This window comes from Pseudorca crassidens, chromosome 11, assembly GCF_039906515.1.
Source record: "Pseudorca crassidens isolate mPseCra1 chromosome 11, mPseCra1.hap1, whole genome shotgun sequence".
NCBI classification, from domain to species: Eukaryota; Metazoa; Chordata; class Mammalia; order Artiodactyla; family Delphinidae; genus Pseudorca; species Pseudorca crassidens.
In genome coordinates, this window is record NC_090306.1 from 104,600,997 (window position 1) to 104,618,008 (window position 17,012).

A 17,012-nucleotide genomic window follows, 5' to 3' on the forward strand; every position below is an offset into this window, starting at 1 on the left:
GCAGGTGTGAGGTCAGTCTTTCCAGCTCCGCTCCCGGGCAAAACAATTGTGATCTGCTTAACTCAGAACACGTGACCTTGCTCTCTGTGCCTCCGTCTCCACATCTATAAAATGGGCAGAATGCTATTCCCTGCTTCCTAGGGCTGCTGTAAGGTTGACGGAGTTAGAACGTTAACACCATCACGCAGGCCAGCACTTACTGGACGCTACAGTGTACGCATCTGACTGACCGTTAAATCTCATTTAAAATGTGACGAGAATAAGAGAGTGCACCTGTGGGTACAGGGAAGGATGGACTCGTCGGTATACTTGTGTCTTAAATAACTTTATTTTTAACTCAGAAAGAACGAAAATGAAGAAACCAAGCTATGGAAAAAGCCACCTTCAAAAAGATTGGAGAAAACCTGTAAAGATGAAAAAGAAATATTAATGATTTTTTTAAAGGCATGGAATTAATCGTTGCATCGCTGGCAAAACTATAAAAATGCATTTTTACTTCTGTCATGTGTAGATTTTTTTTTTATGTTAGAAAATAGTTCTGAAAGGAAGAAGGGAGAATCAGCCTGCGTTGGGGCCTCAAATTATTCAAGAGTGCATGCGTAGCTAGCCCACTGATCACTACATATGGAAATTTGATTAAAGATATGATTTTCTGGGGAAGGGGGATTACCAAAAATAAAGGCATAGAAAAATGTTAATATTCTCCAGTAAAAGTTCCAGACGGAGATGTTTTAACTGGCATGTTCTTGAAAGCATTCAGCAAAAGTTCCAGACGGAGATGTTTTAACTGGCATGTTCTTGAAAGCATTCAGCAAAAGTTCCAGACGGAGATGTTTTAACTGGCATGTTCTTGAAAGCATTCAGTGGCGGTGTCTCTTCCCCGCCAACTGGGAAATGTGGAAAATTACCCAGTTCATTTTAGGAACTAGTGAAACCCTGATACTGGAAAGGTCCCCCGAATTAGAAAAATACCCAGAAAGTCATTTTGTTCAATAAAGACTTTTGAGTCTGTGCTGTGGGCTGGGAGCCCTTCCAGGCACAGAAATCCTTCAGCAAAGCACCCCGAGGCCCTCCAGGACCTGGCATTGTTTTCAGGATGCTGCCCCCTGGTGGGAGTAGTGATTGGGACATAGGTCACCCGCACCTGCCTAAAATGACAGCAGACTGATTTCTGCAGTCCTTTAAAAGAACCAGAAAAAAGGCCACCACACAGTAGCTTTATGTAAGAAATGGAAATATACTTTAATATTTCAGAATCAGGTAGAACGAAAAGCCCTGTACGGAGATCAAATAAAATGTGTGTTCAGATTCAGAAGATGCAGAAAAAGGCACCAGACAGACCCTGTATTTATTCCGCAGAAAACTATCAAGAGAACGATGGCCACAGACCTCCAGGCTAACCTGGACGAGAAGGTGGGCTCTCCCTGGAACCCAGTGTTCCCCCCGAAACCAAAGCTGCCCTTGCACTGAAGATGGACCCTCGCGAGGCTAGCCTGCAGCCACCCGGGAACTTGTTACTTTTTGGAAGTCCTGGCGAATGAACTCACACAACTCTTTGATATGAGAAAATGCAGTCATTATTACTTACAGAAGGTAAATGAACAGGTATTTCCAAAACTCTGGAGAATCACCTGAAATGCCTTGAAAACTAATTAGAGAATTTATTAAATTGGACCAGTTATGAACATGGAAGTTTCTCTACTTGTGTTCAACTGTAAGCTTTCATAGACACAAACAAGCTCTGGTCTAGATCAGAGGTCGGACGACTACCGCCTGCTCGCCAAATCTGGCCCCCCACCTATTTTTTAAATAAAGTTTTATTGGCACACAGCCTTGCTTATTCACTCACATATTGTCTAGGCATGCATTCACACTGCAATGGCAGGGTTGAGTCTTTGCAGAAAGACTTTTATGGCCCGCAAAGCTGAAAATATACACTACCCGGCCCTTGGTAGCGCAAGTTTGCCAACCCCAGACTCGATTAATAAAGGCTTTCAACCCTGAGGGCCAGGGCACGGAGTCAGCAGTAGCTTGAACACAAGTGTCATTTAGGAGGTGAAAACGGGAGGTGAAATTCGTAGGCAGCTTTAAGGAAGAAACATGCCCGCTGGCACAGGAAAGAGAGACTGGACAAAAGCCTGTGTGTTCTCACCTCCAAGCAAGTATGTGTAATGATTTCATTACAATAAATAAGTGAAATAAAAGTAAGAAAGAGAGAGGGGAGAGCCCTGTTAGTAGCAGAAGAAAACATAAAATAATTTGGAATAACTTTGGTAAGAAAAGGCACCTATGAAGATAATGGCAAAACCTCCCCATGGGAGACTTAAGAAGACTTGAATAAATTAATAGAAAGACGTCACATACTTGATAAGGCGAGGGATTGTCTAAATGTTATGAGGTTGTCTCTTCTTTCAGATTTGATGCTTAGATTTAATACAGTTTCAATCAAATCTCCAGTGAGTTTTTTCTGGAACATTACTAAATGCTTTCACATTTTATATTGGGTGGGACTCATCCGCGGTGTGTGGGAAGGCTTTGGGACATGCCGCACTGTCCGCCTCCTGCTGGGGATGGACAAGGGGGTAAAGGGAGCTTGGTGAGCAGCTCAGCCCTGGGCGATGCAGCCAGTGCTTGGTTCTGCCCTTCATCCCCCTCCCGAGTTAACAGCGGACCCTGTCTGGCCAAGTGCCCAGGATACAGTTAAAACCCGAGAAGACGTTGGCTCTTCTGCTGCTCTTTCTGACCCATGAACCAGACCATGTGGTCCTGAGAAGAACCTGGGTGTTGGTGAGCACGGACTGGGGGTACAGTGTGGAAGGGGCAGCCCCCAACAGCAGATGCTGGGAAAACCAGCTTCATACTTGGGAGAAATTCAACTTGCATCCTTACCTCACACCATGTTCCAAATTAAATTCCCTAGGGATTACAGACTAAACTATGACACATGAAACCGTGAGATGGTTAAGGACACGTCCAGGTAGACATCTGAGTTCAGGGGGAGGAAGGATGCTGAAACGGTCCATGAGCCTGAAAATAGTAAGAATCGGTGACGATCGCAGACACTCGCCCAGGCTGTTCTGAGCACGTGCACAGGTCGACCTGCTCAGGCTGACGGCCACCGTGGGCCATGCTCTGTTACCACCCCATTTTACAGATGAGAACACTGAGGCCTTCTGCAGGCCACCCAGTGACCGAGAGACTCACGCTAGGCCCGCCTTCAAGGGGCAGCCCTGCCTCGCCTTGATATCCCAAACTTCTGAAAGTCCAGCTCACCTTCCGAGAACAGAGGCAGATGGCAAGGTGGGCGTCAGGGGACCCGCCTGGCAGGAGCTGGTTTCTAACCCTGGGGCTGGGGGCAGCAGGCAGACGAAAAGGCACACAGCCCAGGGGTGGAAAGTTCCTGAAACATGAAGTGGGGACAAGGAGTGGCGAGAGATTCTCCGTCGGGGGTCAGCAGCTGAAACACGAATGGGCGCTGCCCCTCGGGACTCGCCGTGGTTGGTGTTCGTTTCTTTACCTTCATGTTGAGGCCTCGTGAAGGGCGCTGGTTGTAAGCATGTGAATTTGCCAGTCTTTCTGGGACGTGCTGGGCAGTGTGTCATCAAGAGAATCCGAAATGCATGTTTCAGACCCTTTGGAAAACAGTCTGGCATTTGCTCAAAAAGTGAGACACGGAGCTACCGTGTGACTCAGGATCCCTCTCCTGGGGGAATTCCCGGGGTGGGATGGGGGCGTCACTGCTGACGAGTGTGGTTTGGGGGGATAGAAGTGTTCTACGTTGACTGTGGTGGTGGTTGCACAGCTCTGAATAGAGCAAAACCACTGACTTGACCCTGTAGCGGGGCACGTGGTCTGGGCTGTGAGCTCTCCCTCCGTGAAGCCGCTATTAGCAGGTGGATGTGGATGGATATTTGAACAAGAAAGGGTTTGTCCTCGGCCCGGTCTTGGGACTCCTCTGACTGACAGGGGCCTGGCGGGGCCACCGCCCCCTCTGCCGACGTGTGGCACCGTGAAGTGCCTGCCTGGGCCCAGCAGGTGACCTGCCCAGCCCCTGAAAGTGGACACAGGAGGCAGCGCAGGGAAGGGGTTTGACCCTGAGCTTCCCGGGCACACGGGGCCTCCCTCGCCGCTGTGGACGGCCAGGTGTCGGGGAGAGCGTGTCTGCTGACACCTCTGAGGACACACCTCCACCCACCCCACCCCAGCCCCGTCATTGCCAGACATCGCCTGTGAACTTGGGACGGTGGGTCGGCCGCGAGCTGCGGTGGCCGAGGCCGTCATCCTGCGATGCCGGCCGGGCTCTAGCTGCTGGGATTGGCGGAGCGGGTGGGTGGGACGTCAGAGGCCGACTCTGCCAGGAGACAAAGCAGACAGGGATCCGGGGCCGGCCCGCACCACCCACACTCCCTTTTGAAAAGCCGCCTGGCGAGCTGGCCGTTCCCAGCGCAGTTGAGCCCGTGGGGAGGTCGAGGGCAGCCCCCTGCAGAGCTGGAGGGGGCCTGGGCTGAGGCTGGCCCGCCGGGGAGACGTGACCCTGGCAGCGTCAAGGTCATGAGTGGAGGTGGACTGGACCAAGTGCGACCCGTGAGGGGCACGGGCTGGTCTCAGCCGCTTCCCTCCCCCAGGACTCAGGCACCCACCCGCCTTCGGGGCAGATGGAGCTGGAGGCCCCTGTGTGGGGCTGGGGCCCGGGAGCCTGGCTCGGGGCGGATGAATTTTCTGTGCTGCTGCGCACTTGGTGACGGAGAGCCTTGGCCATCTCACAGCTCAGCAGTCAGACATCCAGCACCGCGTGGCCGGGGTCTCGGCCCAGGTCCCACAGGGCAGAAACCCAAGTGTGGGCCGGGCTGCGTCTCACCTGAGGCTCCGGGAAAGAGCCCCGCCCAGGTTCACTCGGTTGATGGCGGAATTCAGGTCCCTGGTGCTATAGGGCTGAGGCCGGTTTCCTCTCGGCTGTCCCTAGAGGTCACCTCACTCCTCGCCAGGCCGCGCCCTGACCCTGGGAAGTGGGTGGGTTCTAAGGGTGGCCTGTGGCCTCCGTCCCCGGTGTCACCTCGTGGCTGTGCTGCATTTCATTAGCGCGGCTCCCCTGGTGGGGCCCCCCTTACGTTCTTGCACTGGCGCCACCTCTGTGTTCTGCTTTCATTTGTAGGAAGTGGAGTAAGAACTTACAGGTACTTAGGAGACGCCGTGAATGCAGAGTCCTTCCAGGTCTGGGGAGTCGTCTGTCTCTGCATCCTTTATCTCATCTCGCCTGCCCGTCCTCACGTGGCGTGTGGTTTATTTCCATAATCTCGCTGGCTGCCCTGTACGGTGTGGGCATGCTGCTCGGCCAGGGGACAGACCCACGGCTGCTCAAGGGGGGCCCTGGGCTGTGGAGGGGTGTTTTCCTGAGAGAAGGAGGCCCGGGCTGCAGCGGGGCTTTGCAGTACCTGATGGATGTCCTCAGTAAACCTCCACATTCTCGGTGAAATCCTATTACCAGCATCATCACTTTATTTAGGACGAGGACACCAGTATCCCTTTATTTGTTCAGAGGCCGTATAAACCCAGAGGAGCCTAGACAAAGTACCGTCAGGCCCCAGTTCTGCAGACATGCGGGCGCCATGCAGAAAAAGATGCCGTGGTCCTGGGTGAGGCTGTCGGACGGCAGCCGTGCTCTGCTCACAGCCTCTACTCCTGTGAAAAGGGGGAAACTGTGCCCCTGGGTGCTCCCGTTTCAGGCTCCCATTTAGTGGATGTGGAAACGGAGGCTGTGGCAGCCAAGCCCCTTTCCTGAAGCCACAGGACAGGAAGAGCCCAGCTGAGATTCAAACCCAGACCTGTCTCAATGGGGTCCTTCCTAAGACCCCAAATCTCACCAGTGACAGACCCCAGGCTGTAGGGAGGGGGCAATGGTGGGGCAGGAAACGCACACTGGGGTGGCCCCAGGGAGGCAGCTGCTGCCAGGGTCCTGGACCACAGCCCTCTGCCCCCTCTGAGACCTGAGTCAGAACGACCCTCCACAGGCCTCCAGGGCCGGGCAGGGAGTTGTCCGGCAGGTATACACGTGCACACACATGTACACATACACACGCACACAATTCCACACACCTGCACACACATCGACATAAATGCACATACACTCACATGCACACATCTCCACACACGTGCACACACTTGCGTCGACGTTCTTGTTCAAATGCCCATGGAGGCTGTTGTCGGTTTTGTTGAGACCCTCGCATCACTGGGCATTTAATCTACCCCCGGCATCTCTGAGGCCTTTGTAACTCTTTTTTTCAATATGGCTTCTCATCACAGAAAAGCGGGGAACGAGGCCCTTGGAGATGGTGAAGCCTCTGATGAAGGGTGTGCTGGGCGGTCACTCACCACAGGACCATCCAGTAAACAGGGTCCGGATCATTGCCTTAATGGCTACGTGCTGATCACCCTTCAGAGCCAAGGGTGAATATTTCATCACAGGGACAGCTTGGCCCCTGATCTGCCCCTGTTCGGAATTCGAGGCTCAGGGGCGATTTTGCTTTGGTGGCGTGAACTCTCAGTCACCCCTCCTCCTTTTACAGGGGCCTTATAACCGGAGCCACCCCTTGTATCAGGATTGGACCTGGATCCTAGCGTTCCTGACCCCAAACCAGAGGCTCCAGGATGCTTCCTTCCCTCCCGGAGGAGGAAACAACACAGCTTGTCCATAATGAGGCAGCTCAACAGAAATGGAAACTGCGGTCCACGAGGACCAGCCCCCCTCAGAACCCCACCACTGGGACGCAGCCTGGGGCAGACTTCCTAGAAACTTCTCTCAGAAGACAGACTCCAAGAACGAGTCATAGGCCAAAGAAAATAAATAAATGGTTCTAAAGATAGACATGACTTTCCCACGTCAGAATCAAGAGACAGTTTTTTATTAGAAAGAGAAGCTAGACCATTTAGCTAGCTACTCAATAAATCTGTATCATTACAGCTATCAGCTTGCCTAAAGTAAGGACACTCCAGTCTGCTTGTCTATAAAAGCTAAATAGAGCAGCACAAACCTTCCCCCAGAGGGCCCCGGCAGCTCCCGCCCATCCTCCGCAGCTCTCTGCCTCGTGGCACAGAAGGGCTGCGCTGTCTGTGCCGTCGCACATCACTTGATGCCCTGGTTAGAGCAGTCTGCTGCCTGGCCCCCGGTCCCTCACGCGCAGGTGCTGCATCCTAGCGGTGACTGAGTGGCGGATGCTTTCACGGTGAGGACAGGTGAGATGCCTGGAGCAGCCCGGCCGCACCCAGAGCTGGTGTCTCATCTTCGGGCTCCCTGCTCAGGTCCACGAGGGCTAAGAAGCAGCTTACGGCAGGTGCGGGCTGCGGGGCTTGGGGTGGTTCTGGCCGTCCCCAGGTTTAGCCTAAGCTCTTGCTCTCAGGTCTTCTCCCTCTCGTTCTGCTGGGACCCCCATGTCGGCGCTGAGCCCCTGTCTGACTTGCTGCGCCCTTGTCCCTTTATCCCCTGAGGTTCAGTCACCCTATGGTCTGTGGCAGCAGCCTCGCCCCGCGTGAGCGGGCACTGAATCTGCTCCTGTCCTCCGACCCGCAGGGCCCGCTTTGCGAGGGGGAGATCAGTGAGCACCCAGACGTGCAGACCCTTTACAGTTGGCTCCAGACGGCCCTCCCGGCCTTTGCTGGCTCTCCGTCAGCCCAGCGAGGGCTGCGGTCTGTCTCCTCAGGCCCTGGGAGATGAGTGGCTTCGGGGGATCGAAGTCAGGTGGAGACTTTGTTAGCCAGGGACCCCAGGAGGAGAGACCCACTCCGGCCGGAGCTGAGGCTGCCGGACAGATGTGGTCCCCCGAGCCCTCACCAAGGGCTGCGGTGTGAGGATGGAAGGAGGGGGCTCCCAGGGTCAGACCCCGCACGTCCCTGTTGGCTGTGCTGCCCCGGGGCTTCCAGACTCGGGCCGTGGCAGGGCCGCGAAGATAGTGGTGCACAGAGGTGCCCATCTGCTCTGCCTGGTGCGAGGGCCAGGGTCACCACTTCACGCTGCTTCCTAAGCACAAGGGGACATGTCCTGAGACCACAGGGCAGGGACGGAACTGCCCCTCTGGCTGAGAGGGCCCTCAGCACCCCACCCAGGCTTCCCCTGTCCGCCTGCCCCATTCCATCCCCTCCCCGGCTTCTCTCCTACGTGGCACCGTCGTGGCCTGGCCCTTCGGAACTGGCCCAGCAAGGTCCCGCCAGGCACTGTTCGCAGCCCTCAGCCCTGCAGATTCCCCAGAGCGTCATGGGCCGGGCATGTTCCATGTCATCAGGGCTGTGCTCCCTGTTTGGGGGCAGTTCACGTGACCTTGCTGTGCTGTGGGCTCCAGGAGACGAGACCCTCCACTCCTTGCCTACTAAGGACCCCTAAGTATCAGGAGGTGGCGTAGTTGTCATTCTTCTTGGCGTTAAGCAGCCCCTAGATGGGGGCAGAGGAGTGATGGAGATTGGGTGGGGGGCAGAGGCCCTTAGAAGCAGCCGCAGTGACAAGACACAGGTGCGTCCGGGGCAGCTGGGCTGGTGCTCGAGGGGCGGGGGAGGGACTGGGGCCCTGCTCTCTCACGCTGGGCATCCTCAGACCAGGCCTTGGCCCTCGTGCTGCCCGCCCCCACTTTGTCCCCGGCCCCGCCGTTCGAGGTGCCGCATCTCTCTGTCCCGCCTGCGCGCTAGACGCCAGTGCGCGTTTTCACAGGGCCTTGGGTCTCCAGGTGGCCGGTCGTCTCCTCCCTCACAGCAGGGCAGAGGGGGACGTGTCTGAGCAGCCAGGGCCCCTCTGCGGACAATTGTGTGCCGTCCCTCCTCGGGCGTCTGGGACATCCCAGGCTCAGGAGTCAGTTAACCACACTCCTCGGGTGTGAACTGGCCGGATAAGGTCAGGAAATGGTCCCAGAAACTCAATCACGTGGCTGGGCATGGATGGGATGATGCACAGCCTTTCCAGAAGCTTCTCCCCGGTTGTTTTTACTCTCTCCGTGGTAGCAGCCTTCATGGTCAAGCTCTCTCACGCAGGCCATGGTCATCTCGCTGCCCCGCAGTTTCTACGTCTCCGCTGTCCGTTAGAACCTTTTGTTCGGGGCTTTCAGCCCAGAACATTGTGCTCTTTAAACAGAAGACTCAGCCTGCCCCCAAAGGCAAACGGAAACTTTTAGAGGAAGAGGGAGTATCACTCAGGGGACTCACAGGGCTGGAAGGTTTCCTTTTGTTTTATAAACGATGCTTTATAGCGTCCAAATGCCAAGAAAAACCTCCTCGTCACCTCCTTGCCCGGCGGGAAGGACTGCCCTGGACGGGAACTCCGGCCGTGTCCACAGCTCAGTCCTCAGACCAAACACTCCCGGGACTCTCGCCACTAACTGAGAGGCTCTGTCCACTGAGCCCGGTGACCGCAGGGGACACGGGCAGTGCTGGGCCGGCTCCTGTGTCAGTTTGTCCAGCGTGCAAGGCGAGGTGACCCTGAGACCAGCTCTGGCCACCTCGGGGGCGGAGTCCCAGAGAAATAGCCGCAGACCCCGAGGACGCAGCCCATGACCTTGGGGTGTTGGACGGCCATGCGCAGAGCTGGAGCCCGCCGAGTGCCGGCTGCTTTCCAGGCCCGGGGACACCAGGGGGTCACACAGAGGCTGCGACCCCAGGACACTCTGGATCTCCGCACACCAGGAGAGCAGCGGCACTGACCACCGGGATTCAGGAAGCTGGGTGCAGCTCCCAGAAAGCCCCTCGAGGGGGAGAGCAGAGTTGAGGACAGCTCCCTGGCAGCAAACGTGGGGTGTTGGAGCCTCGTCAGTCACCTGGGACCGGCCGCTTTGCCTCCCTGGGCCTCTGTTCCCACTGGGGTAGAAGGTCCTAAAGCCGTGCGGTCAAAGGGTGTCTGGGCGACGTCGCGTACGGAGCCATGGTCAGCAGGACGGGCTCAGAGCGGGCGCCACTGCCCAGTTCAGAGGGGAGGGAGGCGACCCCGGCCCTGAAGGAGCCCACGGGGATTTGGGGAGACCCCCAGTGCAGTGACAGATCTGCCCCATGAGAAATGTGTAACCAGGACGAGCAGGTGCCCTCCAGGAGGCCAGCTCTGGCAAAGCTCAGGGCCCTCCAAGCAGCCGGGGCCCACATCGAGTTTCTTGACCAAGCTCAGCTCGGGGTTGGGGTCGCAGGGCTGCTTAGTGGGACTGTCCGGGGGCCAGTGGAGCAGGGAAACCCCTACACGGGAGCCTTCACCAGGGAGGGGGAGGACGTGGCCACAAGGACACCACCTGCTGACCTGGGGCAGCGTCCTGGACCCTCAGATGCACAGATGGGGAAGGGACCCCAGGTTGGATGCTCTCTCCAGAGACAGGGATCCAGCAGGGCCCTCATGACACAGCCCGAGCATCCGGCCAGGTGGCTGTCATGGTCCCGCCAGGCCCGGGGTCCTGGTCACTGGCCCTGCGTGTCCCTGAGCAGGTGGGAGGTAAGGGCCACGTGGATGAGACATGACTCACTTCTCATGGGTCATCCCTGGGGCTCAGGATCCCGGGTGGGGTGGGGGGCAGCCTGCAGGAGAGCAGGGGCTGCTTCCTGGGTGTCCCCGGGGTCGGACCGATTGTCTTGAGAAGACGCTCCCTGGGGAAGGGCGCCGGAGACCAGTGGGCCGCTTCCCAGCATGGGAACGTCCTGCCGCCTGCAGCGACCAGCCCAGCGCTGGTTTTCCAGTGAGCTGTGAGGACCAGCACAGGGCCCTGAGCGGGGACCCCTGTGAGGCCCGAGGTGGGCCTCAGCCGTGTGCTTCCCCAGCTGGAAACGCTTCTCTGAGGCCAGAAGGGCTCTGCTGGCTTCTGCAAAGCCTGTGTGGCTCTGCTGGAGCTCGTCCTGGCCATTCTGACTACTTTTCTGGGCTGCAAACCCGACTTCCAGGCCTCTTCTCTGGTCCCGAGGCCTGGGGACGAGCTGGCAGCCAGCACTCGGCTGTTGGCTGGGTCGGGACTTGGGTCCCATCCGAGCACAGCCGCTGCGGACATCAGGCTGCCTCCTGTCTGTTCCTGAAGGCCAGGCAGGCGCTGGGGGCAGCCAGCCCCGGGGTCTGACAGCAGAGGCCTCAGAGAATGTCTGAGCTCTGGCCGGGGGTGTCCGGTGACAGCCCACCCTCTCCGGGCAGCTCTGGGCCTGCCTCCCTCCCCACTTAGCCTGGGCCTGGTAGGAGAAGGCAGCAGACATCCAGGGCTCAGAAGTTAGCTGGACGGGCCTCTGTGTCCCTCCAGACCCGCTGGGCTCAGGGGTTCTGTCTCTAGGCGGACCTGACTGGGGGAACTGGCCAGAGCAGACAGGGACCTGTATCCAGCCCTCCCCCCCCCACCCACCAGGGGCAGGAAGCGCCAGAGGCCAGGGTGCCTGCAGGAAAGTGGAGACCCCCCCCCAAGGATGGGTACCTACAGGGGCAAACACCTGTGACTGTAAGAAATGACTAGAACGTAAGTGCCTGCATTGCTTCAAGCCGTGAGGGCTTCCTAACGAGACATCAGCCGTGCTTACTCCCCCCACACGAAAACCTCCGTGTGTGTGAGGCACCATGAATGAAAGCTAAGGGTGGACCGAGCTGGGAGACAGGCCTGCAGTAAACGTGCCCGGGACTCTCCCTGGCCTGTGCACATGGGCGCAGCTGAGATTATACACGCGGTCTTGTTCGGATCAGTAAGAAATACAAGACCTGAGCAGGTGAACTGACAAGACGGGCCGGTGCGAGTGGCCGGGGACCGCGTTGGCAAGATTATTCTACTCCTCTGGTCGTCAGGAGAAGTGAAGATGAGCCCTCAGCCAGATCCTGCTTCTCTTCTGTCGAATGAAGGCGGACGTGAAGCCTCTGTCGTCTCAGCTCGCAGACGACGAGAAGCAGCCCCCAGGCGGGGCGCGGGGGGCACCGAGACAGCCCGAGTCCCTGGGAGTCCATCCAGTGGGGGCCCCGTGAGCACGTGTGCAGCCCAGGAATTGCCGATCGCACAGACCAGGCTGCCGACCTGCTCTCACAAACAGTGCAGACGTTCACGCGGAACCCAGCCCTCATCGTACACATGGATATGTTCTAAAGGGTGTGAAGGAAATACACTAAATTTAACCAAATAGCTTCTGATATGGAAACGTGGATGGATTTTAATTTTCTTTTTATACTCATGTGTTTCCCCGTTTCTCTACAAATAAGAATTTATACAATTTTGTAGGTAGAAAAAGTAGAATCAGTGCATCCTTTCTTGGTTAACCCCTCAGGTGCCGGTGAGTGACTGTGCTGGACGGTCTCCGTCGTGGACGTGGCTGGACGGGTCGGGGAGGGGGTGGCTGCCATGTGCTATGGTCAGCAGGGCGATGGGCCTGGACGGACAGGCCTACAAGGTCCGAGTGAGGCGGGGGTCACCACCACTCCTGGACTCCTGGGTCGAGCATGCCATATGCAAGGAGGCCTTTGCAAACTCGGGAAGGCTGGGGCTGGACGTGTCCACTGGGGTCAGGGTCAGGGTCCCTGGGCCGAGATCAGGTAGCTGGCCAGATGTGGAGAGAGATCTGCAGCTAGGACCCTGCGGTGGTCGGAACGGTGACCCCCCTCCAAAGATACCTCGTGCCCTGGCTCTGCTCCCCGTGCCCTCCCGCTTCTGGGATGGGCTTCAGGCAGCGGAGACGGAGTGAGGGCTGAGCCCACGCACGCCCACAACCGCACGTGGAGGTTCTCTCGGGCCCCTGTCACCTCCGGACGTGTGCTCGCGGCCTTGGGGTCCCACAGCAGCCCTGCTTCCACAGCCCCGTGGGGGCGCTAGTCCTGCCGAGAGAGTGGGCGCCTGCCAACCTGGAGCCTCAGGCAGCCTTGAGTCCCTTGGGGCTGGGGGCAGAGAGCTCTGACCCTCCCTGGACACCCTCAGCTCTGGTGCAGCTCTGCCATCAACCTGCTAGGTGTCCTTGGGCCTGAAACACCTAAGTCCAGTTAACACCCCCTCACCACTGATGCGTTCGGGGCGCCCGCGTGTGCGGGCTCCACACACAGCTGGGGAGGAGACAGCACGGTCCGGCGGGGCCTCAGGGAAACCTGAGGTTCTCAGAGCTGCTCCTTGGAACCCTGTGCCGGCCTCGGGGTTCCGGGACCATGGGCTTGGGGGGGGGGGGCGAGCTGAGTCCTGCCCAGCAGGTGCCCAGGACCACGGGCTTGGAGGAGGGGGGGCCAAGCTGAGTCCTGTCCGGCAGGTGCCCAGGACCATGGGCCTGGAGGGGGGGTGCCGAGCTGAGTCCTGCCCGGCAGGTGCCCTTCCTCATGGCTGCTGGCTGCTGTCTGGGAGCTGCAGGTGGAGAGCAGGGTCCCTGCAGGGGCTCTGAGTGCAGTGCCGAGGCGCTGTCAGAGCTGGGGTGGGATGTGCAGCCCAGCCACCTGGGGAGGGGCCTTGTCTGCCCTGGAGGACGGCAGGCCGGAGGCAGTCAGTCCACATTCCCCCCGAGCCGGCCACCGACGGAAGACAGTGAAGATGTGAGCAGCGCTTGCCCGGCTCGCGGCCCCCGGCGGCTAATTGCAGCGCAGGACAGGACGGACGGGCAGCGTGAGGCCCTCGGGGCGGGGCCTGGGGAGCGGCCCGTGTGAGCCGGACAGCCTGCACACAGGCCGCCGGCTGAGGACTCGGGAGGAGCCAGGAGGCCGTGGTGTGGTCCGCGTGACAGGGACAGGGGCCTGCGACGTGGGCGGGGCCTGGTGGGAGTGTGACCGGGGCTGCAGGCAGGTGGCAAAGGGCCGGGGCTCAGGCCGGATGGGGTAGACGCGGGACCGGCCCGGAGGCGGACGAGCAGCTGCAGGGAGAGGGGAGGGGCTTTCTGGGGGAGGTCTCCCCCAGCACATCTGGAGAGGCCCCTCCCGGGCCATCACACCCGCTGCGCCCCATTCCCGTGGCAGGTGTGGGACCCCCAGGACACCGTCCACTCCCTGCAGAGCTGGGCCTGCTGGGAGTCGGTACAAGGAGGGCAGCCCCATGCGCCTGACCCAGGTCCGGGGTCCTAAAAGGCAGTGGCCGCCTGCATACTGTCTGTGGGACCCCAGGCCTCGGGGTCCCTGCCTCAAATTGGGGCCACCCTAGGGGATGAGGGAGCCAGTGGTCCAGCGGGGACATGGGACGGGAGGCCGCTGGACACGGGTCCCACCACCTGAGGCTGTGACGCTCCGTGGAAACCACACTCCCTGCTTTCCTGTCTCCGTCACTCTGTGGGTGATGCCTCCGCTGCCCCGGAGCAGAGGCTGGAACCCTCACATCACCTCACGGCTGTGAGCTGGCCCGTTGTGTCGCATCTCCTGGGACCCTGGGGTGTTGGGTGTGGTGCTTCGGGCCTCACCAACCAGCATGAACAGCCCAGCTCCGCAGCCTCCCGGGGCTCTGTAGGGGTGGGACACACGCGTGTCCATCACTCTGCTCCGTGCAGTTATGCAGTACCTGCTGTGTGCAGGGCACAGTGCGAGACACGGTTAGGGAAACAGTTGGATGCAGCTCAGACCCGAGGCCCTGGCCAGCACGGGGCGGAGGACACGCAGCTCACACTGGCCGCTGACGGAGCTCCAGTGCCCCCATCATGGCCAAGGGCGGGGTCCCACCCAGAGCCCAGAGGAAGCGGGTGCCCCCGAGCTGCCCTCTGTGACAGGCGTAGGGTTCTCCTCCAGCCCTGGGGCCCGAGATCTAGTTTTTGTCCTTGAGGAGGTCTGCTGGCATCTTTTAAGTGTGCTGTCCGGGCGAGGCCAGCCTCGTGGACGATCTCTGGGTTCCCGCCATGCCCGACGGGAACCCTTGGTGTCTGCGGAGGCTGACGGCTCTCTTCTCTGCCCCTCAGGTCTCCTGACAAACGCAGCCCCACAGGGGCCCCAGGAGTGACTTTGGCTCCCTGGAGAGGCCACAATCCTCGGTCGGTCGTGGATGCCACCCACCCTCTGCCACCCGCCCGCCCTCCGCTTCTCTAGCCTGTCAAGGACAGCCTGCTTCCTCGGCCGCCTGAGCTGAGTCTGTCCGGCCTCCCCGAGGAGTCAGTCCTGGGACATACAGCAGGGCTGCGCCACCGGGCGTCCCTGGAACCTGGCCTGGCCTCCCTCCCGGCCGCAGACGAGGAGGCGGAGGCAGCTGCAGCCCAGCCAGCCCGAGAGAGGAGGACAGCGCCGGGCCCGGGGAGGACTGAGTCTCGGGCGCAGAAGTGGCCTCTCCTTGTGCCCCAGACTGTCTGAATCGCTTTTATTTTCTTATCCTTTCAGCATATTCAATAGACCAAAGAGCAAAATCTATTTTAACGCGGACTCGTACTTACCATCAGAGTCCCTGGGTTCGACTGGGGGGCACGGGGGCAGAGACACGCTGGAGAGGCACAGCCCACGAACGCTGCGGGGCCCCCGAGCAGCCGGAGGATGCGGCCGGAGGACACACGGCCGGCGACGTCCCCGCGTGGACCCCGCGGGTGCGCCTGGCCGGGAGCACAGCTCGCTGTGCACACCTGCTCCTCTGTACTTAGATGGACTTCCTCGTACTAAAATCCCTTTCTGTTTTAACCAGTTAAACACGCCTCTCTGCAGCTCCATTCTGATAGTGGGATAATCCAGGATTCGCCGAGAGCATGTCGGGTCTCCCATGACTGCTGTCTCATCCGATCACCATTTAGCTCCAGAAAGCAAATTAAAGAAAGCGAAAGTAACACTTGTTTGAAAGAGATCATTAAATGTATTTTGCAAAGCCGGAAGTTATATATTTAACAGTTTTTATATGTTGTATATTTGTAGAAAATCCTATATAACAATTCATGTGGTAGCCCCGGCCGTCGTGCAACGTGGGCCGGGGCTGGGGCTTCCCGAAGTCTCTGGGGTGGGCGGGGGGGACCGGCATCCCGGACGTGGGGGCGCCCGGCACCGCCAAGGGGCAGGACTCTGCGGGCAGCGAGCTGAGGACCAGGGCTGTGGCGCAGACATGCCGGCCGGTGCTAGCGGAGAGGCCCGTTGCCTTTTGCTGGGTTTGGGTTGGGTGGTCCCTGCCCCCTGGGGCTCTGTTGTGGGAGCGGCCAGTCCTTTGATCACGCTTCTTCCAACGGATTTTGTTTCCCTTTTTCTTGCCCCTCTCCCGTTCATGCAACTTGAGGGCAGTGCGGCCGGCCTCGTCTTCTCAAGCGGACACCCTTATCTTTCTCAGTCTTCATGTCAGAGGGTGGAGACAGCGGGGGATGGGGGAGCCCCCGTCTTCCCACTTCCCTCCTGCAAGGCGGGGTCACCAGGCCCCACGAATAAGGGACAGGTACGGTTTACCTTCCCCTGTCCACCCTGTGCCAGGTCCCTTTATTTTCCTGAGTTTCAGCTTAAGTATGCTACCTAAGAGTCCAATTAACAGGAGTATTATGCTAGGTCTATGCTACTAAAAAAAAAAAAGGAAAAAAAAAAACTATATAGAAGCTGCTCTAGCCACCCATAGACTAAAGACAGGAGAGAAAATCCATTTATTTAAGACCCATTTCAATGTCCACGAGTACATAATTTACCTTCAGTCACCACAAATTTATGGGTACGTGTATCCTGGGGTAAAAGGACTGGCCGAGGTTGGGGTTTGGCATCACAGAGGAGGCGGCCTGCGCGGCGTGCTGTCCCGAGCTGGCCAGCCCCAAGCTCCGCGGCCCGGGCTCACCCCGGGGGCAGCGAGGGAGGCCCCGGGAGGGTCGCCCGGCGCAGCGCCAGCAGCCCCACCACCACCACCCTCGCCTGTTTCTTTGGACAGTGCGTGTAGACACCTTCCGAGGGCAGAGGTTGGGAGATTTGATATGTTACAGCATTTTTCCCCTTGTTTTACAGTATTCAGTTTTGTGTCGATTCAGCTAAATTATGAAAATAAAGAAAAACTCCTTTGATAAGCATGGCTTTTGTTCGCTGGCCGCGGTGTCCTGGGACAGGGCTGTCGCCGGCGTGGCTGGTGGAGACAGAGCCCAGGGCACGGGTGGTGACAGGGCCTGTTCCCGGGAGGCAGGCCCACCGTGATGGTGCACAGTCAGGAGCCCTCCAGGCTTTCCCG

The 17,012-nt window shown here is 58.7% G+C and overlaps 1 protein-coding gene across 3 annotated transcripts in view; it reads left to right on the top strand.

The window, feature by feature from the left end:
- Positions 1–16,401, top strand: part of TAFA5 (TAFA chemokine like family member 5) — a 193,069-nt gene extending 176,668 nt beyond the window's left edge. For all 3 annotated transcript variants that reach the window (XM_067698425.1, XM_067698426.1, XM_067698427.1), the window contains exon 4: positions 14,812–16,401. In XM_067698425.1, coding sequence (XP_067554526.1) covers positions 14,812–14,820 — 9 coding nt within the window. In that variant the 3' untranslated portion in view covers positions 14,821–16,401. The remainder of the gene's footprint in view (positions 1–14,811) is intronic.
- The last annotated feature ends 611 nt before the right edge of the window (positions 16,402–17,012 follow it).